A 26,123-nucleotide genomic window follows, 5' to 3' on the forward strand; every position below is an offset into this window, starting at 1 on the left:
GAGGTACATGCTGCTTCTGAATTTTTTTCTGCCACTTTAGGCAAAGGAGTCTCACAGAGACAAGAAACATTTCGTTATCAGATTGACAAAATGAAAGGAATGAATAACAATCTGGAAGGCACTGGATTCTCAGATGTCAGCCATCTGTCAGTGATTGTTCTTCAAGGATCATGTAGATGCATTCTAATCTATGTAAAGTTCATGACAACTTTATTTCTACAGTCTGCACTCTACTTATCAAAGATGATAGTAGTCACTTTCACCTTTTAATGTCAATAATTCATCTACTGAGGACATTAATACTATTGCTAACAAGTTGGTTTCAATTAAGATAACATTTTCCTCCCTGTTCATTATTTCATTTTAATATTTTTATTATGCCTAGTGATATCTAAATACTATATCAGAACTTCAAACCAGTCACTACTCTGATAGCACAGCTATCCCAATAACAGACAATTAAGAAATGTGGCTCTTGCATCAAAGACTTGGGTATTTACGAGGATTAGGGATTCCCCTACTGACTCTGAAAGTGGCTATCAATTCACTAGCTAAAAACCATCCAGCAAGACCTCCTTCAGTAAATGTCAGGTCTACCTGACAATCAATGAACCCTGTACAACAGTCCAAGAACCACAGGGATCAATATTATCACTACAGTACAGTCACCAAACTTTGGAGCCACCATCTCCAGCACTCAAATCCCTACAAGCAGTTGCACACGATCTGTCCTAAATTGTGGAACATGAAACAACCACATGAAATGTTATTTGCAATGCTGAACAAGCAATACACCAGAGATTAAGCAAGCCTTGGTTTGTTGGCATTAACTGAAACAAAGCAGCTCATAAAGGTATTAATACTACAGTAATGAGACTGTAGTAACACAAATGGAGCAAGGATAGACTGTATTTGTTTTACATAGGCAGAAGGTGTTGACAGATGTTCAAGTCTTTTGAACACTTAAATTTTAGACATCTTCATTATTTGTCCTCTTTACATTCTTGGTTTTAACCTGAAAGCAATGGCTAAGGACCTCTACCAATTCATGAGGCTTTCAGAAAAATTCAGAATTTACAACTGAGGGCGAAGATTATCTTAAAAGAAACATAAAAGGAACATCATCATTATTCTGGAATATGTAAGAGGGAGGACTTATTAAAGGGTATTTGTTGCTTAGTGAATGTGTTCTTTTATCATTTTATATAATGGTGACCTATTCGTGAGGTTTTTAAAATGTAGCAGTAGCAATTAAAATAATTGATGAATAAAACCAGAACCTTTCTTGTAGGATCAAAGTATAAGAAATTATTAACTATATCTAATGATACATAGACAACACTATCAGCCAGAAGCTAAAAAGAAAGGAAAAATGTATGATCATCTTCCCCTGAGTAATCAGGGCAGTACTACCGGGAATTAGCATCTATTAGAGAGGGTAATGCTTCATTTCCATCAGGTTACTTTTGTTGGCTTGCTTTTGACAAATATACTGCTGACAGTCACATTGAGAAGACTGATCTTAAATTTATGTTCATCTTAAATAGTAAAATATAACACACACTTACTGTAACTTTACTGGGGACAGTGCTGATGTTTTCAACTTCACTTCAATGTTCTCTCCTAATTCATGTAACTTCAATACATCAACTTGGTATATTTTACATAAGACCCTTTGGAACACACTATAGCTTTCAATTTAACATTTTGAACTAAATTCATGACATGACTTTGAAATTGTATTCCTTTACATAAACTGAGAAATTTTAATAAAGCATCTCAAGTCTCGTGTGTATTCAACAACTAATGCTTCACCATGGCTTCTAAACAACTCTCCTGCCATACCCAACTTCCCCCTCACCCCTAAATTCTAACCTTTCAAATACAGTCTCTAGCTAGCCTTACTGCAGCCTACATGAGGATGAGAAGTGTTCTCCAATTACTTGGTACTTGCTACACGTTTTGAGTCAACAATGTATGCGACAGATTTAGGGCATTAAAAATAGCAGAAAACAAACTTATGAAAGATTTATGTGTTTTCTAAGGCTACCCATGAAATGAATCTCTCAGTCAAAATTAAGCTTGTTTTACAAAAGCAAAATGCCTGCTAGCTATACAAATTTCAGTTCTTCCTCAAGTTTTGCTAAAGCAATGCCAGCTGAAGAACTGAAACTGTGGTACAAAACAGGCCCTCAATTATCCCTAGATCACATAACATACAAGAGGATGAAAAATATGGGTAAATCAAGCTAGGCAGATGACAAGGAATGGGAAGGTAATTTAGCACATGTGGCCACCTTGCCACATGAAAGAAATGTCAGGGTGTTCCAGTGTCAAAGATTAAAATGAAGAGGATTACAGCAGATCATTTAAGTGCAGGAGGCATTCAGTGTAATACGGTAGGCCCACTCTCCAGCACAACATGAGGTAAAGGCAGAGGTGGTGCCACTGGGTTCATTGAGGTATCACTGAAAAGGTTCCCATGTGTAAGAGACTTCCTTGCAATTCAGAAACCTGCGGTCAAACATGTATGTGAGTGGCCAGCAGAAAGATGGATTAAAGAAGAACCATACAGAAAAAAACTAAGTAACCTTCTGTAATGTGGAAAAAAATCAGGAAAAAAAGACATATGCACATCATGTTCTTCTTGCAATCCACCCTAAGTTTATTATAGACATTTATGAAAGATAATCCTGTTAAAGTGTGGGTATCTGTAAATGCTGTATGAGCTCAGCAGAGAGTGCAGCAGAGTGGGATTGAAAGGGAGCCTCTAACTTCACAAATCGCTCTATAAATTACCTGAGAAAGGCTGTGAGAAACAGGGAGGCAGAAAACATCCACCACACTGTGCTTCCTTCAATGGGCCTGTGCTCCCTGCATGAACGAGAGATTTACTCATTCTTACCACAGGCACTTTCTAAGATATTTCAAAGCAAATCCCCATTTCTGCTCTGCTGAAGTTTTCTTTTATTAATGGCAAGAGAGGGCTTAGAAAAGTGTACACTTAGAAAAGTGTTTCCAAAAATCACAGAAAATTATTAATACGTACTCAAACACAGAAACATCGGACTTCAGTTTTAATTTCTTTCATTTGTTTTCTATGACACAAATTCCAAACCAAGATAAACATATTTATTAGTGAACAAGTTTTAAATAATGTTTCTCTCTATGTTGAACCAACTATCTTTTGCAAATACACTGACAGTTATCTTTGTTTTTCTCAAAAGCATTCTCAGCCCCAGTTTCTCCTGCATGGTTGAGTTCTTCTATCAGAAACAGCAGCTTTCTGTAAGTTGGCCTATTTTGTCCATGTCTCCAAAATATTTCTATTACATTATTTATGGTGTAAAACTTTTCTTGCAAATAAGCATCAAACTGACAGTTCCTTTAAAAGCTATGAAGAACAGTTTTTCCTTTTCTGAGTATTATATATAAAGTTGGTGTTTATGTCATCTTAGCAACCAGTGGTGCTGCAATTTTCATTAACATCTACTTCTCTCCCATAACAGCAATCCCTGAAACCCCCCACATCTATTTTTTTCTGAGTTACTATATACATGTAGGCAAAGATTGATTTACTGTGGAGGTACACGCCCACCTGTTCTTTTATTATCAGGTATGTTTTTGTACACAACAGTTTATCACCCTGATATAACTGTAGCCTAATGGACTCATCATGAACGCATCTAAAGAGAATATGAAAGTCTTATTAAGTGTAGGGTTTTTGGATCTGATAGTAAAAACAAAAGATCCTGCCTTCAAATAATCCCCCAAACTGCAAAATGGTATTTACCATGAGTTTATCAATAATCTTTGAGAAATAACTTGCATGAAAATGTAGGCATTTCTTTTTACATATACTTTCATGATTGTAACCCTATATTTAGAGGCAATCTAAAGTTATAACAATTAATTAGTTCCTTACTGGCCTGTGATTTGGAAGAAAGATTTGACTTCATCAGTGCTTTAGCTAAGATGGATATATTTAGATGCTTTTTAGGACTACTTTTATCTTTTACTGCATACCAATTCATGTTATTATTTTTTCTGCAATGAAATCCACGACTTTCAGCTTCACCAGCAGCACTAGGAGCATGACTACCCTGATGAGTTTTAGACACATAGCAAGACTGTCCCAAAAAGTTTCTGTTAGGTATACCGATTAGTTTGGAAGTAACAACTACCTGCCTGAGGTCATCTGGGTATTGAGCAGAGCTGTCGATGGAGCCTAAGCCTGCTATTTCCAGTTTCTGCATTCTGCATACTTCTCCAGGGAGAAGCAAACTGAAGTCTACCCCTCTGTGTGTACCAGTTCTCAGTTACCGAAGCCTAATGTTTTATTAAAGAGTCCTTCCATCCACTTCAGAGTTACTGGAGTTCTACCACAGTAAGAAAACTTTGGTGGTTTTGTTCCATTTCTCTGTGCTATCAGCACACATACCTCTCACCTCTGTTAGAGTGAAGGATTATACGTCACCAGACATTGCCCAAAATCTGAGATGTGCTGCTGCAACTGAGCTGAGCAGGCTATCCTCCTGCTACTGACTCCAAGTACTACTGAAGACAAAAGGACTGATAGCAGAGGCATCCAGGTTGTAAGAAGACCTCCAAAACTTGTTAGCCTGATAAAATGCTCCTGCAAAATCCTTATTATTGCAAAGGGACCAGCTGCAGCTGCCTAGTGGCTCCTTTATCCCTAAGCTACAATTCAAGCCTCTCATAACTGGGCTGGCTCAAATGCCACACTGTGCTTGGACACAGAAGTGGCACACTGCTACATTTAGAAATACACACATATGAAAGAACAAAGATAGAGAGGAGTGCCTGAGAATCAAAACATACTTCAGGGAGGCACCAAATTCGAGATTAATAGTTGTTTAAGTTTTTACAGGTATCACCCTCAAAGAAAGAGGAAATTCCTCCAGGAATGAGTAGCCAGACTTTCCCCTCTTGGCCATGTTTGAAGCTATTCTCTTTATGAAGACTATTTTTTAGAGTCATCAAAAAAAAGACATGGATGGAAGGTCATGAAGTTTAACATACCTGAAAAGTCCTTTAACAACTGCATTGGGAGAGGCTGGGGGGAGAGACACTGGTAGCTGGCATTCTCAGCCTTCACCCTACTCATTAATAACATCAAAATTTGTACTGACACAAGACAATATACTCCATGATACAGAATCCTTTAAATCAATCTGGTAACAGAAGCTAGCTTGGACTGCAGCAGGTCATCTACCAAAGAGAGTGTCTTATTCGGAGGATGACAGCAGAGCTTCAATACCTGCACAGGGCTCTTATCAATGTCTGGATTAAATTTATGATGCTTTTCTTGATCTGTACAGCTCTAAATTACATGGGATTTGTCTGTCTAAGAGACCACATGTCTTCCTGTACCATGCTGCCACAGCTGCTGTCAGCAGAAAGACTCACACCAGACACATTTGGTATTAAAGAAGGAAAAAAAAGAGTTGTCAGCAGGACTGACTCACTGGGGACAGGCTGCTTTGCAATTTACTCCCACCTTTAGTTCGAAATAGCTAAAATGTATTGACCCTTAAAGTGGGCTAAAAGGTACACTGCTTTCTTGGGAACACAATTAAGAGTGATATTTTTGGACACATCTGAAAACCATGCCTGTTTTCTAATTCCTGATTATTTTCCTTTGTTGGAGTTATGAATCAGAAGGTAATCTGAGGTCTTCATCTTTTAAGACAATGTCCTTTAATCCAACAGAAAAGACATTTTATTAAAACAGGACTTTAGATAGCATTATAGGAGAAGAACAGCGTAGCAGAGGTACTCTTAGAGCTCTTTATCTGTAGAGGGGATGCCACTTACTTTGCTAAAAAGTGCTGGCCTTTCTCCAGTTTAGTTTGATAAAGGATACAGATACACATGTATGCACATACATCTTAGTTTGATGAGACCTCTGGGCAGGACCAAAACATGTCTGCTGTTAAACCTAATAAGCAGACAGCTATCACCCTTTAAAATCATCTTTTGTGCTCCACTTGCCCACCCCTAATTGCTTCAGTTAATGAGTGTTAAGATACAAACTTTAGTGGCAAATGTTAAGCTGTTTCACAGAAGGGGAAGAGACTTTTCTGAAGCTGAGTATCACCTAATGGGTACCTAAATCTGAGTTTAGCTCTATTTTCCAGTTCCACAATGAATTCATATTTTATCTGTGTGGTGACAAGGCTGTATACCCAGTTCCTAGTACAATTGCTTCACTTTTCTACCTTAGTAAAAATTATAAATAGTGATTGTTTGGGGAACAGAAAATCTCCTGAGGAACCACAAGGGAATTTCTCAAAATATAGCTCCCTAGTAATTATAACAAGTCCTCTCTTCTTACACAGAAACCCAAAATAAAGTAAACACATAACAACATTCACGAGTGGCTGAAGAGCTGATTTATCCTGTTATCACCTACAGGACTGAGTCCTCATATATTCATATTATGGTCATTATCATTCCACAACTGGATCTTTTCCCCCACTCAGCAGCAAATCAATTATTTTTGCACCTGCTTGTAGCTCATATTTCCCCAAAGGATTTCATTGATCATACTGTTTTTCCATTTTCCAATGTACTGTGTGACCTTTTCCCTCACGGCCTTGCACAATTCACTTCAGTCAATCGCTTCTTATTGATTGTTAGCGCCTGCTCAATCCCCCTTTATCTTTGCTTTAATGAATATAGGGTTATTTTTTTAGTGATCTTATTTTTAATATGTCCTGTCATCCACTCACTGTTCTTTCCACCTTTGTTGCTTTAGATTTCTCATTTAGATTTATTCTTCTGTTTTGTTCAACTTTCATTCCAGTCCAAGCTAAAATTCCATCTTCTTTCAGCTTATCCTTTCTTTTGTACAATGTTTTTATATATAAAACAAACTTCAGCTTTCAGCATGCCACTCTCCACTTCAGACCTCACCTAAAGCGCCATTCTTTTGGGTATTTATAGGGTTCTAGCAAAAACCCTTTCTTGGTTTATAATTTCTCCTCACACTTCTGTTCTGTGTCTTTCATACAATTTAGCACTGCACACACTTACTTCTTATTAGGAACAAGCAGAGAGAAGAGGCAGTCCCTGGAAACACTTTTCCACGATTCATCCAGAGTCAAACCCTGTCTGCTTACCTTAAGATTCACCTACTTTCTGGAGGGCACAATTACTGACTAATTTGCAGCTGCCATCTTATCTTTCTTGGCTTTGTAAAGGCTGACACACTGAATCTTGGAAATTCCAACTGTTTCACTTCTTGGGCTGCTTTTCCCTCCAAATCTCTGCAGTGATATCAGATAACTGTTCCCTGCTCCATCGCTACAGAAGGAATGTTGACCACGCATTTCCTTACACTCACTTGGGAGCCAGCCATAACCTCACATACAGCATACAATTACTGGGAATCCCGCATTTCTAACTGGCTCATTCACTCATCACAACAATGGAGAATCTCTTTGGTCCTCACAGCAATAACTAAATATCATCATCACTATAACCAGCAAAGGCCACAGACAATCAGTGCTACCAGGATGACTGCCAAAAGCTGATTAAGAATGGCTGTTCAGGAAACTTCTGCAATGATTTCAAGTGAAATTTTTGCCTTTAATGCAAGACTTTCGTAACTGAAAAATCCCCAAATCAATCATTCAGCTGACAGTAAACCTGGACTTAAAGCTGCTCTTCAACCAGCCATAAGAAAACAGAAGTAGCTTGGTGGACCACCTCCTCAGCCCTTTCTTTTCTTGGGACTCTGTTTCCTCTAATCATTCCCTATTTTACTGTCTCATTTTTTGGACATAACACTCATGAATGAGAGAAACAGTGGTGTCAGCTTATTCAGCCCCTGGATGATGAGCCCAAAAGCCTTCTCTATACCAAAAAACCTCTTCAATGAACTGACAACACAGTGGCACATTCAACACAGGACCCAAAGAGACATCCATAGAAACCTTGACAATAGGTCTGTAGGGATAAACCTTTACGGCAGCTTTCTGCTTGAGATCACACCATTATTTCCAAGATGCTGAGAGACTCACAAAGACACCCTTTTCAGAATATGGATGGGGGTGGTATAGGAGTGAGAGCCACTAACCCTAGAGTCCAGCAGCACATAACTGCTATGCCAGGAATTCTGGAATAATTTTCCTTTCCATTGGTAAGCATGCTGGCGCTATTAAGCCAATTACTTTGCAACACTGTCACCCAGAAATAAACTTCTCTAACTAAGAATCAAGGACAGGAAACACGCTATGTAGCTCTTTACTAAAAGCAAGTTAAGATTTTGCCAATCTGCTATCCCTACTAAAACTCTTTATAAACTCTCACAAGCAAGTTAAGATTTTGCCAAGCTGCTATCCCTACTAAAACTCTTTATAAACTCTCACAACTATAAATAAACCAAAATGGCAAATGTCAACAGCGGTTGCAGCTGTGATGCAGTCTTCTCTGAGCCACTGTCTGTCAGTGAATGATGCTGCAAATGTGATATGAGTAGGACTGATGTACATGAAATTTTAAATCAGCTCTTTCTTACAAGCAAAACTCCTCATGCTGGGAACTGGAATGGAAAGCCTTCCACGCCTTCCTTTTTCTCTACACTGAAATCAGAGTAAAAAAGCCAACCCTGTTGTATCTCCTTCCCTTTTCACACTCCTCACAAGAATGTGTGAGTATGGATGTGTGGGTGGATGTTTGAGAACAAGGCACGTTCCTCTACACAACTGTGTGCTATGGTAGCGTTGGTTTACTGCCTTTCATGTCTAACAAGATGTAAGAGAACAAATTTAATTTTCTAAAGAGTACTGGCTTTATCCTGTGAAATGCAAGGGGAATTCAACTCACCCTCTGCAAGAACTGCTTCATAGATGTAAGACACAGAGTCTCCAGGATTTTCATCCAGTGGTTTATCTAGGAAAAAATAAGAAGTAAGAAAGAAGATAATATCATCACACTGATTTCCACTTTTTTTAGATGAAAATCTATATGTATTTTAATTTCATGATCAAGCTATTTTAAAGCTATTGTTTTTCAGATAGAAGAAGTAAATCATAGAACAAATCCAAGGGCTAGTGCAGAGGAACAAGCCTAGAGACATTTTTAGATGGAACTGTATTTATCCCTTTTCAGTAAACGCCGCTTTGACTGATTTTTTTTCAATTTACCACAGATGGTAAGAAATGTGTACTTGAGGAAGAAGTTTACCTGCAAGCCAATACAGCAAACAATGGGAGAGGAGTTGGGTATGAGGAAAGATAACAGAACCATGCGCAGTAAAGTGAGAAACTGAAATGGATGCAGACATTGCAGTTTGGAAGAGAAAACTGTTCAGTGCTCTGTTTGATAATACAATCTGTCTGGTTACAGACAGTATCATGGAATCAGAGAGTGGTTTGGGTTGGAAAGGACCCTAAAGAACATCTGGCTCCAAGCCCTTAGCCATGGGCAGAGACACCTTCCACTAGACCAGATTGCTCAAACCCCATCCAACTTGGCCTTGAACACTTCCAGAATGGGGCATCCACAACTGCTCTGAGCAATCTATTCCAGGACCTCACCATCCTTGTTGTAAGGAATTTCTTCCTTATATCAAACCTAAACCTACCCCCTTCCAGTTCAAAGCCAGTCCCCCTTGCCCTATCCCCAGAGCTTTCTCTTCTCCTGGGCTGAACAGCTCCAGCTCTCTCAGCCTGTCTGCAGGAGAGGTGCCCCAGTACTCTGAGCATCTTCACAGCCTTCTCTGGACTTGCTCAAACAGGTCCATGTTGTTCATACACTGGGAGCTCCCAGAGTTGGATGCAGCACTCCAGGTGGGGTCTCACCAGAGCAGAGGGGCAGAATCCCCTCCCTTGCCCTGCTGCCCACACTGCTTTGGATGCAGCCCAGGATGCGGTTGGCTTTCTGGGCTGCAAACGCACATGCTGATCTTCTCATCAACCAACACCTCTAAGTCCTCAGGGCTGCAATCAATCCATTCTCCACCCAGCCTGTATTTGTGCTTGGGATTGCCCCAACATGTGCAGGACCTTGCACTTGGCCTTGCTGGCCTTCATCAGGTTCGTGTGAGCTCACCTCTTAAGCCTGTCAAGGTCCCTCCAAACAGTATCCCTTCCCTCCAGCATGTGGACTGGACCACACAGCTTGGTGTCACCAGCAAATTTGCTAGGGGTGCACTCAATGCCATCAACAAAGATGTTAAACAGCATCCAACACAGAATCCCTGAATGGGTCTGTTTGGAAGGGATCATTGTGCCTCATCTAAGACACTGAGATTCAAACATCCCTGCTCAAACAGGGTCGTCCTGAAACACATGGCACAGCATTGCATCCAGACAGCTCTTGAATATCTCCAGAGAGGGAGACTTCACAACCTCTCTGGCAATCTGTTCCAGTTTTCAGTCACCCGTGCAGTAAAGAACTTCTTCCTCACATTTAGGAGGAACTTCAGTTTCTGCTCGTTGCTTCTTGTCCTGTTGCTTGGCATTACTGAGCCTGGCTCCATCCCCTTGACACCCTCCCTTCAGACACTGACAGACATTGATGAGGTCCGTTCTCAGATGTCTCCTCTTGAGCCCAACTCTCTCAGCCTGTGCTCCCATAAGATACTGTATTAACAGTTTCAGGACCAAGTTCTGGACTCACAGCCTTTTGAGAAAGTACACAGAGACCCTACCAAGAGCAAAATCTGATTCTGTTTTTCTAGTATGAACTTAAATAGATGTTATACTTCATTTTTTCAGGGATAAGTGACAATTTCTTTAGTCTGGACTGCAAAACAACCCTTATTTTATCCCATTTTCAAGAAGATGGCACTAATTTAACAGAAATATATCATGGTGAAATTACAAAGAGCAATTTTGTTATAAAAACAGTTGTGTACACAAAAATATATAAGGGGTACCTTTACAGTGGTCTTCTCTAGATGCCTTCCAGTGATAACTTTTCAGTAATTGTGACTGGCAACCATAGTGCAAGACTCAGTCAGACTCAATAATGCACTACATGAAGGACATATAAGATTACAGATTCACACAGCCATTTTACAGCACTACCTGCAAAAATACTTGCTAGAAATCTTAAATTATTTTTCAGCTTTAGAAATAGCCCCTAACTGCAATTAAATACTGACTGATGACTGGGCCATAAAAAATACATAAATTTGGATAATGTCCATTTCAAACCTTGAAAGAGAAAATGAGAGGAAAAAGAATCACCTACATGACATGTACTTCACAATCTAAGGATACAGGTTACCATGACTAGCTACATAGATTAGAACATGAGCTGCTAAGAAATCTAACAAACCTTGCAATTAACCCTAACATGTAAAGTCTTCTCTGGGTTTTGCAGAAATAAAGAGAAGAAATAGCAAAGAAGTCAAACAGTTTAAGCAGCAGGGGATGACAGCCTCAACATCCTACTGTAGTTGCCAGCCCCAGACAGTCACTTCAGTTTCTTTTCTGCTTTGAAACAGCCAGAATCTCATGTCAGATGAAAGAAATTAGTGACACAAAGGAGTTTTTTGGTGACAGTCATTACCAACCCCCATCACTGCACTGGCATCCCTCTGTGTGGAATGGAGAAGCACAGCATCTCAGGAAGATTTATTACTCTGGTGATTTTTGCAGTCCCTGCAGAGCAGTTCAAAGACTCATTGGCAAAATGGAAATGAGAGCTATACTACAGCACACATCAGCTAACAAAATGTCCCTTCTGCTTTTGTGCTTATGATACAGTCATACAGATTATTTTCATTTTAATAAAGAAAAAGTTAATTGGCATTTGAGGTGCTCTGCAATAAGCAGATGACATCACTGCCTTAAAACACCAACAGTAGTATGCACTGTCTGAATGTAAATACATTGGGGAAGGAGTAAACAGAGGCACAACCGTGTGGTCTCACTTTTACTCACTTTTAAAACCTCCCTGGCAGTGAACTAGGCCACAACCACCCACCTACTTTCCTCTATTTACTCAATCTTGCGTGTTCAGGGGAGAAACCTTCACAACCAAGACTTTAGGTCACATGCACACGCACACACACACACACACACACACACACTAGTATTCACAAACAAACAAGACCAAAAGTTCTAGCCAGTTAGTTTCTTCTTCAACATTGGTTCTTTTCAGCACTTTAGCTGCATTTTCTCGTAGACTCAAGTTAGTGTCAAAGTTTAGGTGCAGCACTTGCCCACTGAAGCCAATGGCAATGTTCCCGCTTAAATTAAAGGTTTTAGCTCATCAGCACAAGTCTTGATCACAGTCTAAGAAAATCCACTGGCATTGGTTACTCATATTTGAATACCAGTGTGAAGAGGATTTTACAGGAGAACAAGAAAAGCAGTGGGTTCAAAACGTGAAGCATTACTTCAGTATTCTATGTTATACCATGTAGGTACAAAAATGCTGTTAGCGAGGATTTTCTTGTTATTTTCTAAGTCCGTGAAAGACTTTTCTCTCTCACAGAAGAGGTAGCAGGGAATGTAAGCAACCAAGCCACCTACAACCTTGGAAAGTCTTGTTTATGGTATAGTAGAAAAATATTTTGACAATGGATGTTTTAGGATTTTGGCCAATCACCCCCAAGGGGTGGCTGATCCTTGTCCAATTAGACTATGAAGAAAAAGTCTATAAAAGAGTTTGTAAAATAATTAGATAAATCAATCTTGCTGCACAATTCCTGCCTGCTGGATCTTCTCTCCTCCTCCTCCCTATGGCTGCGGGACACGGTGATATACCGCAGGAACCAGGCCTGTGGTAATAATACCAAATTCCAATAAAATTGATGCCACTGTACTAGAAATTAAACAGGAAACAGACACCATAAAAGTTATGGTAAAAGTATAATTATTACTTTCTCTTTTCTGTGGTCTGCACAATGGAAAATAGCCCCCCAATATCTGAAGTGGCTTGAAGATCTGCAAGAGTTAAGGCCTATTTTGACTCCCAGCCTGCTTTTCCCACATTTACTTATCAGAGAAAAACACCCTATGCTGGTATCTCATTTGTCCACATCTGTACCCTACTATTAGCTGCAAAAGTAGTTTTCTTAACATTACTCTTGGTCATTAAAATTGTATGTGCAGATACATGGAATACCTTTTAGGTAAACAATCAGAAATTAATGGCATACTGCTGTCTCAGGTAGAAGTTACAAATTTTTTCTGAGAACCTCTCCTGGGCTGTCAAAGACTCTGGATACCATTTTCTAGTTGGGTTATGTTACTTTATGTACCTCTCACATTTTAATACAATAGCAGGTAATGAATCGATACATGTAGGTTTGATGAGCTGTTCTCAACTATCAAATTTTGTAGAAGTAAATTCTCGTCATATTTTGGCATTAAAAGAAAAGAAATGGGTACCACTGCTTAGGGAAAAGGCTGGAATTGGAAGCGACATGAGTTGCTTTTGTTGAGCTTTAAAAAATGAAACTAATAAAACAGCAAGCAGACTAATGGATACTTATGATTCCTGAGCTGTACCAAGAAGTCCCACCGAAAGTCTAATAAAAGTGTCAGCACACTTTAGAAACACTGTCACAGAAAATTATTTGTATTAGATAAGACCTGTTCTCTTTTCACATCATCAATCATGAGGACAACTACAGGAGAAATTGAGGACACTTAAAGATCTAAGTTAACTACCTACAGATGCAAACATCTATCTGTATCTACAGATCCCTGGCATAAACACATGCTTGCTTCAATCTGAAGTGGAAGTCTTTCAGAACTAAACAGAAAAACCCCAGCTACATTTAGTACCCCAGGATACTGAATTAATACATTGAAAATATGTCAATTTAATCTAAAAAAGAGGGTACACAGTTCAGAAGACCAAGGACAAGTAGTAGAAAGACACAGGAGAAGGAAAAGACAGGTGAAATCAAAATATATCTCCTGATTCTACTTTCAAAAATATTGGGAAAAGGTGATAAAGAAAAGTCAGAATTCTAGAGTCTCACTGGGCCATCTTAGATGCTAACAGAGAATAATAAAATTTCTGAGTGTTCTCCTCTTTCCCTGTGGATTATCTTTCTTATAGCAATAGGCATAGAATCCACAAAATTCAAAACCAGCTCTGAATCTGAATGTGGCATTTTCAAACAGTGAAATATTTTACAAACAAGTCCTGCAAAAGGAATCTTTTCACAACAGTAAAAATACTTGTGCTCCTGTTCGTGCAGAAGATGAATACAATAAAGTCTGTCAGCATCCTGGAAATATATATGTTAGAAAGGCTAGTCTCAGTGTCTTAGTTCTCCCTTTACTCCTCCAAGAACATGTTCAAACAGGCATGACAAACTGTTCCGATTTCATGTTTGAAGCACATTACAGACAAACAAGCTCTCTGCTGAGTACAAACCCCCCTGCATCTTCTGTTTTATTTAGTTTTACTCAGCATTTTAATTAGTTTTGGGTTTTGCCTATAATTTTTGGCATATATACTCCTTTAGAGCCAGAAGGAAGTTTTAACAGATAAAGCCCTGTCTGCTGCAACACGCTGAAACTGGCACCATCTGGTAGGTGAAATAATTGTGGGGGCATATAAAATGAGACTTATTTTACATTTTTTCCATCTCAGGTTGTAGGGATAGTGCAAAGAGAATAGCACCTAGGAGAGAAGAGACAGCTAAGAACTTACCTTGCCTATGAGCTTTCCTGAGTATGGGGAAATCTGTAGTGGTGACTACTAGCACCTATGCTATGCCATTGTTAACATTCTCCAGGACTGTGAGATAACCTGATTTAGCATCCATCTTCAGCTGCTCTAACTACCTGCAGGCCACTCCTGAGCCCTGGCATCCTTTAGTCCCAGGATTTCGATGGCCTGCTGTCCTAAGGGATTAACAGAATTTAGTCGCAGTGGAAGACATGTGGTGGGGCCATTATAATTAAAGCCCATTATTATGTTTTTAGACTGGTAGAGTGACAGCTCTTCTCAATACTGAGGAGACAAAAAGGTACAAATGCTTGGAAGAACAAGTTAATAGCAATGAACGGTTCAGGGGGAAAAAAAGGAACTGAAAGCCATGAATACGCACAGAACTGTTTTCATCACTATCTCTAAAAGAGTCAAAAATATAAGGGACTAGGGAGGAGCACTGAAAATAAAAGTGATTGAAGACAATGATCCATATGAAGAGAAGTGGGAAGTCTTCCATGTCTGGTCCTGAAGGAAGGCAAAAGAACATGCTCCAAAGGAAAAATAATCCTTGTATATACTCAACAACCCCTTAGCAAATAATTTTAAATACAAGGGGAAAATCTTTTTTCCCTGATGTGCAATCTGTCAAAATCTCTGTCACAGATACCACAAAAGCTAAGGGCTTAACAGGATTCTACAAAAGAGTATCATAAATATAGACACCATTTTCTTTAAGCAAAGGTAAATAATGACAAAACACGCACATCTTCATTCCTCAGAGCTTAAATTAACACTCAGATGAAAGCACATGTCTTAGTTGGATCCCTTTCACTGTGTAACAGAGAGCAGAGCAGAGGTCTCCTATCAAGCATTGATCTAAGCTGGCCTGGCTGATGGCCAGGGCACACCAGTACAGAAAAAACAGGGCCAGAGCAGTTCTAACGTACGAGTGCGGAGGAGGGCTTACGCCCTGAAGCACCAGGCATCATCATCACTTAAAGTCCTGGATCTAGCTCAGTCCACTGAATTTATCTGATCCCAGCCATGGTCTATGCATCCTCAGTAAAAATGTACTCACTGAGACTGAGGCCTCCAATTATTCATTAATTCAGCTTTCCACTAATCTCTGAAATTGCTGATACTGATCACTGTCAAAGAAAAGATCATTTGAACACCTGTTAAACATCTGGCATTACACTGTAACTTAAGTCCCAAGGGCACAGGTTGTAAGTATTTTTGGGAATGCATACACCTAAGCAAAGAACCATCCTGTGTCTTCTAGGAAACTGTTTATCGCTGCGGAAAAGTTTGCAATTTCCTGTGCCTGTGTCAACTGATGGTCTCTAACCACAGTTACTTCCTATATATACACACACACAGAGTATAAACCCACTGTTTTCATCCCATTAAAAAACTGCCAAGAAGCTTCAGTCTGAAGCTACATATTGGACGCAATCAGGAACTGCAAACATTACCTTCTGAAACCAAAACAGACAACCATAATGAGCCCAAATTCTGAGAGATACACTGAGGAAAAGATTATTCAATACTGAAAAGAAGATGGTTGGGGAGGGGGAGTCTAAAATGTTCTTTTGAAAACACTGATCTGATATAGGCAGACTATGGGTAGACATATTCTTAGCAGGTTTTAAAGCCCTATAGTATACTTAAGCTTACCTGCTTAGCACAAGGCACCAGGGACATCCAGCTAGGTCACTCTGATTCAGATGGGGTCTCTCTACACCAGTGTTCAAAAGATTATTCTTGGTTTTTGTGCATCAAACACTAGGTTAAGCTCTGAGTAAAAATCCTGAACTGCCAGATGTCCTTCTCAAGCACAAGCTCCCATGCCAATAAAATGGCACCTTGCATGTGACAAAGAGAGAAGCAAAATATTCTGCTTGGTAGACAAAATCTTGGCTAAATAGCAAGAGCTGAGAGGAGGTAAGAGACCTAAGGACTACAAACAAGCAGTAGTATATTACCTGGTTGAATAATTCCTTTAACAACCAAAATATATTCCTCAGGTTTCTGATCAGTAGAAATCTCTTTGCTCTCTCCATCTAAGGTCAGTATCTCATAAAGAATTTCTGAATTCTCCACCCCACAAAGCAGAATTACCACATTATCCGGAGGTTTTAGAACTTGTTCCAGAAAATAACTTCTCTTTTGATTCAGGCAGTTAAGAAGTCCACATGAGAGTATCAGGAGTTTACATTTATAAGACAGTAAACCGAGTAGCTCCTGGTGCTTGCAAGATGAATTCTCTAGATCGTAGAGTAAGATTCCTTCTTCATTAACTATGAGTCCAAAAAGAGATTTTAAATACAGAGCCCACTCTTCTGCTTCTTGTTCATATATCACGAGGATATCCTTCATGTTTTCTAGAGAGAAGAAAACATTTAAAAAAAAATATTTTCAAATTCATTTTGAATAAGCTATAAATATCAGACGTCAGATTGTTTGTTTTCCCCCTAATAAAAACTTGAAGTGCTGAAGAAACTACCTTCAGCAGAAATCACAGCTCATCACCTTGAAATGACAACCATCCCCTTATTTCTAAGACCAAGGCACAAAGATCATCCACAGAAATACTGAAAAAATAGCTCAGGATATTATGTTTAGAATAACTAGTATTTCAGAATAAATACTGAAATTGCAATGTAGGAAACAGAGCACATTCACACATTCTGCTCACTCCTAGAGTCTTGACAAATAGGCAGTAGTATTAAAAATGGAACACTTAGCTTTTAATGACAGAAGGAAAGAATATATATTTGAACACACAAACATGATCCGACTTCATTAGAAAATGAATTGGTATGTTTAGGGTATTTTGTCAGCATGGTGTTAGGATAGTTATTCCTGATCTTTCTTTACTGACATTATTTTAAGAAAATTACTTGAGACCTGACAAAAATAAACCTAGAACTGTATTTTTTCAGTTCTCTTTCCCGTTAAGATGTAGAACATGATGCTAGCAAGACAACTAATACTCTTCCACAGCGTTACTAGGGTGACAGTTCAAGACAGAGGCAACAGGCACAAAGTGAAAGACAGGAGGCTGCCACTGAGCATCAGGAAATACAGTGGGAGCACGGGCACAGGCTGTCTGGAGAGGCCGTGGAATCTGTTTCCTTGGAGCTACTCAAAAGGTGCCTGGATATGGTCCTGGCTCTAGGTGTACAAGAGAGCTTCCAGATGTCCCATCCAACCTCAGTCATTTTGGGGTTGGGTGAAACCATCAAAAACCGTGATTTGATGAGCAACAATACAATAACAATATACATCAAGTCAGGGTAGCCTAACAGCCCTGGAGTAGTTCACAATCACAGCCCTGTGGAGCAACACTGTGAAGCTGAGGAATAGATACAGCTGCTGTGCTTTACCTGCACTGTGCTTCACGGCGTCTGCCTGGTGACTGACACCTGCCTGCAGTGCACCACAGCTCCTCTGAGTGCCTAAGCTGCTGTTGCACTGTGAGGATCAGGAGATACGGAAACAGGGGGTGTACACAGAGTTAAAATGTTTCTTGGGCACACAAAGGATGTGGACAGTGGGATACAGAGTACAGATGTAGCTAAGGAGAATAAAAAACTTGTCAAGGATCCCACATAAGTCCCTGCACAAAAGAAGAAACTGAACCTGTATCTCCAGTCCAGGATTAATGCTTTAATTATTGGACTTCTCTTCCTCTTAGAAGAAATTATTTCTACATTTTGTTCATTCATTCTTTACTCAGGAGATACTTGAAACAAAGTCTATCCAGCAAAGGCTGATTGAAACTTGTAGAATAGGGACACTGTCGTTTAGTCTCTTGAGCTCATTGTATGTCTACAAACTGCTTGGAGGACAGCTGTCATCTTTTCAAGATTTGTGAATGCTCACCCTTTCACAAAGTTTTCTGTCACAGGAAATCATAAAGGGCCATGCTCCACATGGTAACAGGTGATGATATTTCAAGATAACTAAACTCTTACCAGTACATTAGAGCAGAGTAAGATCTCTGTATCTGGATAGGTGACTACTGTATATCCCATGGTAAAAACAATCTGAAAAATACCTGTTTCTGATGAAATGCTGAAGGTTAATAATAAGAGAAATAGCAGTGGATTTCTCATTTAACTCAGAAAAAATTGTTTGGTTTATGGTGCTGGGATAAAAAAATCTACTTGCTGCAACGTTGTTTCCAGAATCTCATTTGATTTTCCGTAACACTCATAGACATATGTGCACAATGTAGAAACAAAAAATTATGAATTGCTGCAGAGTTTCAAAAGAAGAAACTGCATTAACAGTGCTGTAAAGTCACAAGCTCTTTCAGTCTGGCCATGCTGTTTCCTATCACCAAAATGGAATCACCAAGTACCTTCTATTTTCAGTCCCCATTAACTAACAGCACTGTAGTGGTTCTTTAAAAATATGGATATAAACACAACACTTACACCACGAAGAAAATTTAAGAATTCATTCCTTACACTTTATTTGAATTTACTTAGTTCTAACTTCCAGCCATAATATGATTTCATATATTTCTGCAATCCTTAAGCAGCATCTCTTCTTCTGCTCTCAGAAATCTGTCCCCTAAGGTCTTCAGATTCCCATGAAGCGACTCTTAGCCTTGCCTTCATTACAGTTTGTAAACTGGGATTAATATTCTTCCCACCACAAGAGAGGCATTGTACAACTCTTCCTATTTTTTTTTCTGCACTTTAGTGAATTCTCCTGCTTTTTCAAAACACTTTTTGAGAAAACCAGAACTGTATACAGGGTAGGGGTTCCTTGATAGGAAGAAAAAAATTTCTTTGGATATGCACATGGACTCATAAACACTGAATTTCACATTCACTGTTTAACTTTAAAGGTCTCATTTTAAGCTCATGCTCAGCTGTGTTGCCTTCTATTATGATGGACTTGGGTTAAGGACAACTAAGTGGAATTGCAGGGAGGGATTAAAAAAGCATATTTAAATTGAATGGGAAACACATTATTTTATAGCTTGACAGAGTTTTGGTGTCCTGATTGTGCAGAAGCAGCATCTGCTGGTGTCTTACACAGCACCCACTTGGCAAAGAGCCCAAGTATCCTTTCCCTGTAGAAGGAGAGCACTGGTGAGGAATGGTGCACATCTCATCCCTGTGCAGACTGGAGCAGGAAAGAAGTGCTGGAACCAACCATTCAGACAGTTGAAGAGCTCCCTGTGTGCTGGACATTGAAGAGTAAGACTCTTAAAGAGCTGACCCAAAGAGTTATACAATAACTGTAATAAAAATATACACAGGGTATAAACTTCACCCCTGTGGAAACAAACAGTACAAGGCTTGAGTACTCAGGAATTTATAAAGATAAAAGTAAGAAATGTGCATTGAAAGGATAAAAGAAGACATAATAGAAGTCTTCTTCACTTCCATATGGTATATCTGCACCCGTCTGCAGCTCTGATCTTAGCTAAGCAGGAATGAGAAAGGGGTTTTACAATGTTTATTGAAGGCTCAACTGCATTTTTTCTTAACTATATTGATTTTTATATATGAGAAAGAAAGCTTTATTTGTGTAACAAAGGGGAGTGAAATATATCTAACAGCACACTTGATGGAAGAAAGGCTCTGCAACACACATCTCATAAAGCTCTAATTCAATATGGTTGCCCTATATAATTTGTCTTTTCTATCTAAGTACAGAGGGAAGAGCCATGCTGTTGAGCAAGGGCTTTCATACTGGAGTTTGGTGCAATGTTTATAGAAGCAAGCAGCAAGTGCTATCAAGTTACCTATGGGAAACCAAGTGTGGGTATGTTTTGAATTATAAACTTGCATTTTTTTTTTTTTTATATTAATCTTCCTTCTATACTAAGAGTTAACTTCAATATTAAGCAGGAATGTAAGGCTTGCATCTTACTTACTCCAAATTGTATCAAAAGGTAAAGTATCACTATTTTGAAATGTTTGCCTGACTTGAAATGCAGAGTCACAGTTTACCCTACAAACAGCTATGATGTCCCCTAACAAAAATCTACTCTATGTACTAGTAGCTTTTTCCTGTTATACAATGTTTTTGCCTTTAGAGATTTTACTAAGATGCATATGCTTGAAGGCAGCTTACTTGAAAATTAAAGCCCACCAAAACTCTGCCTTCAGAACAGTATTATTTTAACCTGAAACAACAAAAAAGCTCAAGTCTAGCTTTAATGCAACACTACCCAGTAATGAATGTACAGTAACAATGCTTAACTTTTCAACCAGAGTTTTTTCCCCTTCATTATTTTCATCTCTTATGGAATAATTCTTTGAATTTACTGCACTTGGAATATAATGTGAGATTAATTTTGTTCCCTTGAAAGTTAATGTAATAGAAACTATCATATTCTGACAAAATTAAGCTGTGCTTCATCTGCTCCTATTTGGAAACTGACTCAAAAGTAGAAATAAAATGTATTATTACTTGAGCAATGAGAAACAGTAAGAGAATTTATGCAGTCATCCATAACCTGAAAGGGGTTCTTCTGACAAGCAACACTCTTCTCTAGTTACTTGTGCGTGGTTGCCCAAGAAAGCACATCTCAGCCCAAGCATGCACATCTCATGTCATCTGAAGGGCTCTTTGAAAAAATCTGCCAGATCCTATGAGACTACAGTGACCAAGCAGGAATCAAGAATTTGTGTTACATAGGGCAAAAGAACATGTCTTTTATGGCAAGATTTATATAGTAGGATACAGTATATAGCAGGAGAAGAGGGGTGGAAAAAAAAGCAGGTCTACTAGGGAGCTAAAGGAAACCTCAAGAACTCTTCAATGCACCAAACGCACCAGGAAGACAAAGGAAACAAACCAAAAATTGGGGGCTCTTTAACAGATACCTCAGTTAGTGAATCTTGCAGTCTTGTAAAAGATAATTTCTGTGTGCTTAGAAATAATCAAGAAGCACTTGGTAACCCTCATCTTTGAGAATAACACTGCACAGGTATCAACTCATTCCTTACCTTTTAATGGCATTTTAGGTTCGTAGGGGTTTGTAAAGGCTTGTAGATGATGTGCTTTACTTCTAAATATCTTTGAACTGCATTTTACTACAGTTATTTCCAAAAATTCAGCACTAACATACTTCATTTGACTTAAATAAGGCTGATTACAATTAGGGTAGGGTTTAAAAATTGGCTCTAAACTTCCACTACCTTAGGATGCTTTGGTGAAAAAAAAGTGAGATTTGAACACCAACATTTACCCAAGTTTTAGTGAAAAGATGGATCACCTTGTTTCTCAGGGTTGTCCAGAGTCTTTTCCAGTTTGGGTACTGGAGCCTAACAACAGCATTCCCTGTTGTTCACTGAGCTGCCCATGAACTCCTATAACCACATACCAAGCCTGCCACAGTCAACCCTAAGAAAAAGGTAATGCAATTCTGTTTACAATCCTCACCTCAATCCCAACAGCCTTTGACAACCGTGTGAAGAAAACACCCTCTCAAATTCTCCACCATTGTGTTGAGAAAGGACAGGATCAACTGCTAGAGAAAGCATAAAATTTGTCCCTTTTATTTCTTCCTGTCTCAGATGTCCTCACTTGGGGAAGGGAAGGTTGGCTGATTTTTTTAAAATACCAGTCTTAAAAGGAAAGACATTTGAGAAAGAAATGTATGAACCCTGTCAGTATGCAATGAACTACTGTCCATCAGCAAAAATTTGTTAAAATAAGTACAGTAGCTAAATATCTCAAAGGAGAAGTATAAAGTCAAGAAGTTCTTGCTCACTTTCTCATAATATATTGATGAAAAACATAAGTGATATGGAATGACATCCATTGCATCTTTCATTCTTTTGTGAATAGCAGACTACACTCTCCAAGATTACCATGAGTATCTTTTCATGCTAAAAACTTACACAAAAAGAAGCAGTACTTTTTTCCAGGCAAGCAGTGCCAGGATAGAGCTATTACAGGTTGACTGCACTCTACTTCACCCTATAGGACAAAACTGCAGATATAGTTAAGGGTCATGACACAATGACAAAAAATGGGAGAATGAGAAAGATAGGTAGCGTAAAGTAACCCAAACTCCCATCCTTGCTTGGAGATTGTCAAAACTTTTCTTCTCATCTCCAGAAGATTCATTTCCATCTGGGCTGTATGTAGGATGAGAATGACAAGCATACCTACTAGTTCAAATAAGACTTCAGAATCTGAAGATCTTTAATCTCTTGGCCCCTTGGCAATCTTCTACAAAGATTCAACCATTCATGTCTTCGCATTGCTTGCCCTGATCACTAGCAGTGATATGATAAAAACTGGAAAAAGTTTCACTAGCACTTCAAACAATCCCTGCAATCTAACATTTGGAAACAGAATGAGAACATTTAATTCAGCACTAATGAGTGGCCTTAGTATAACAAACTGCCCCTCACCCACCTAGAAAGCATTGATTTTCCCAGTCAGCACACCTCACACACATCCAGTAAATGTGTCTCAAAATGCAACTCTAGCTCTTGGTTGCTGGAATTCTGCAAGGCAAATCCCCTGAAGCAAACCAAAATGCATTCATCGTGGGAAGGACAGCAGACAGCACTTTAGAACTACTTGCAGATAATGGAAAATGTTTTCAAGGCAGTTTATGTTGCTTCTCTGAGATGTTCCAGTAAAGGAAATGAAAATTATAAGAAGCCACTTGCAAACTTTAGAGTGAGATCACAAAGCAGCAAAATTGCTGCAGTGATGTGGCACACCTGTTTCAATGAAAGGAATTATCCTAAAACACAGGCCATTCCGGCCCTCATTGTATCAGCCAGCAGTGGCTGCACTTCTATTCTCAAATGCCTATTTAACTACCATGTAATAAGAACACTTTCATCGTTTATGTACCTTCTGCTGCTAATTGCTAAACTGTATGTGAAAACAAATACTTGTTCTATCTGTATAAAATCAAGCCTTATGTCTTCATCCTTCTTCTTACTAAGCTTAGTGAGGCCTGGAGTGGGCAAAATTAGGTTCTAGAGAGTAACAATTTTTATACAAATGAGATCGGTTCAGGCTTGATCTAGTTGGTTTTCCATGTAAAGAAATTCCATTGATGTTCCCTACAGTAACAAGGGAACACAGAACCAAATAAATTCCTGGGGTATGTTTCCACAGCATGGACCTGGCACAGGTAGACCAGAAAGATACCTGACTATCAAACATGACAAAGCTAACATCATGCCCCAAAAGCTGTTTCTCATTAAGTTATATGGCCTTATTTCCTAGTTTAAGCCTTCCTCTCTGATCTGTCCTATGAATCCTTACAGCTGCATATCTACTGATGGACAGGTGCTCTTGTTTCTAATGAGCAAGGCTAAACACAAACATGGGATATAGAGGTCAGAACTCGTTTCTCTGTTTCAAAGGAGACCTCTTCCTTTATCACAATTGCAATGAGGCAGAATTTCATGTTGTTACAGTCACTTCCTTGAGAGCAAATCGCACCTTCAGTAGATTTTAGTGCAAAACAACCAGGTAATTCAGAAATGCTTTAGACATGAACAAATCATGAAGAGAAAAATATATCATAATGACAACATGAAGAGCTGGAATAATACACCACTTTTTTTATGATTACTACGGAACAAGTCTTTCAGGTCACATCAAAACCTGAACAAATCTTTAAAGTCACAGGAAAACCTGAGCAAGCTGTATCAAGTCTGCATTAACAGATGCTATTGCTACTAGAAACAACCACCACCTGACGATTCCCCTTACACTATCACTATAACTATGGTTGTATAAACATGAAATATTAAAAAAACTCCTAATTTCAAAATGTCCTGTTAGGGTAGACCGAAGTGTCCTCTTCTTTACTTTATTATTTTTAATTGCCAGTGTTTCTCTTACCAGGATCTCTTCAGATGTCCCCATCCTGACCTAGTGCAGGCAATTTTGGATCTATGATCACATTTGAACTCTGCTCACTTAAATTTAACTTCTTTGCTATTTCTTTTGCCTTCTCTCACTTTTTTCCTCTGTCCCCTTTGATTCCATTGTTACTTCAGTTTCTCACAAATTCTTAACTTTAATTTCTTTAAAATAAGAAACAAAGAATGGAATACACATTCTGCAGATATTATATAGGGAAAACATTCTCATAAAATTCAGTACATTCACCTCTATCACAAGAGAATATATCTCAGAAAATAGTGCTTATACAACGAAACAAAAACCACTGGTCTTGCAAACAATAACATTTTGGGTAAGTTGCTGTGATTCCAACTGCTATGGTCTGGGAAGGTCACACTGTAACACTGATGTATAAAACAAAAAAGTGTCTTACACATTAAGTAGTCTAATTTGTACACCTGGCAGTGTACATATTAGACTACTTAATGTGTAAGACATGGCAGACACTGATCATCAGGCAACTTTTATCAAAAAATAGCACAATTTATTGCAATTCATGCTCAGATACTTCTGTGTTCCCTGCACTTCTAATGCAATCAAATACACTGAATTAACCATAGATGACATCCCAACAATTCCTAAATTACAGATTACCATTGACACTAGAAATCTGTAGAAATCTGCTAGAACTCTCTCAGAGCAGTCATAGAATAGTTTGGGTTGGAAGGGACCCTTTAAGACCATCTCACTTCTACCCCCTGCCATGGGCAGGGACACCTTCCACTAGACCAGATTGTTCAGAGCCCCATCCAACCTGGCCTTGAATGCTTCCTTTTATGGGGCATCGACAGCTTCTCTGGGCAACCTGTTCCAGTGTATCATCTATGCTTCTTAGGTTTCTAAACCTACAGCTTCTTTGCCACAAGTCAGCACAGTACTGAGGGAGGGCTTCTGAGATCCCACAAATTAGATGGCTCAATCTTCTCCTTCTTTTGCAGGCTGATTTTAAACCCAATTTTTAATGCATCTCATTTACTTGAGCATTCATCCAGAAATTTAAGTAAATGTGAGAAGCAGTTTTTGTTTGATATATAACATGTCAAAGTTATGAGGGTGTAGAAGAAATTGTCCTCCAGTTTCAGCTCATGTCTTTCCTCCTTTTCTGACAAATACATGACAGTCACTAAAAGACCCCCAAACAGTAACAACAAAACAACCCAAGACAAATCTCTCATCAGTGCTGGACAACCAGTTTATATTTTTGTTTTGACCTTTTAAACAGCATTCACGCTAATGTTGCACACAGAAGGAAGTAAATGAAGTAGAAAATCATTACATAAATGCAGCTTCATGAAATGAACAATGACAGAGCTAACAGTGAGTTAGAAACCAAGTTAAATAAAACACTTAGGAACAACCTCAGTGGAAGGCTGACTTCTCTATATTAAACCCACCTCTGCTTCCTCTCTACTGCCTTAAGACAAAGATTCCACAAACTACCTATGTAACAACCTACTTTTATTTCTGCCCATCAGATAAAGAAAACAACTCAGTTAAATGAATTCCAACCTGCCTTCACAAATTCAACCACAGACCTGCAAATGATG

At 38.9% G+C, this 26,123-nt stretch overlaps 1 protein-coding gene across 1 annotated transcript in view; it reads right to left on the reverse strand.

Annotated features, from left to right (window-relative positions):
• The window catches only part of BANK1 (B cell scaffold protein with ankyrin repeats 1), a gene marked incomplete at both ends in the record, with an annotated part of 145,476 nt that overhangs the window by 109,508 nt on the left and 9,845 nt on the right, over positions 1 to 26,123 (reverse strand). The window contains 3 exons of the mRNA XM_082281984.1: positions 8,854 to 8,919; positions 16,644 to 17,042; positions 18,048 to 18,135. Of these exons, the coding sequence (XP_082138110.1) occupies positions 8,854 to 8,919; positions 16,644 to 17,042; positions 18,048 to 18,135 (553 nt within the window). The remainder of the gene's footprint in view (positions 1 to 8,853; positions 8,920 to 16,643; positions 17,043 to 18,047; positions 18,136 to 26,123) is intronic.

This window comes from Coloeus monedula, assembly GCF_965178545.1.
Source record: "Coloeus monedula genome assembly, chromosome: 5".
In the NCBI taxonomy this organism is placed as follows: domain Eukaryota; kingdom Metazoa; phylum Chordata; class Aves; order Passeriformes; family Corvidae; genus Coloeus; species Coloeus monedula.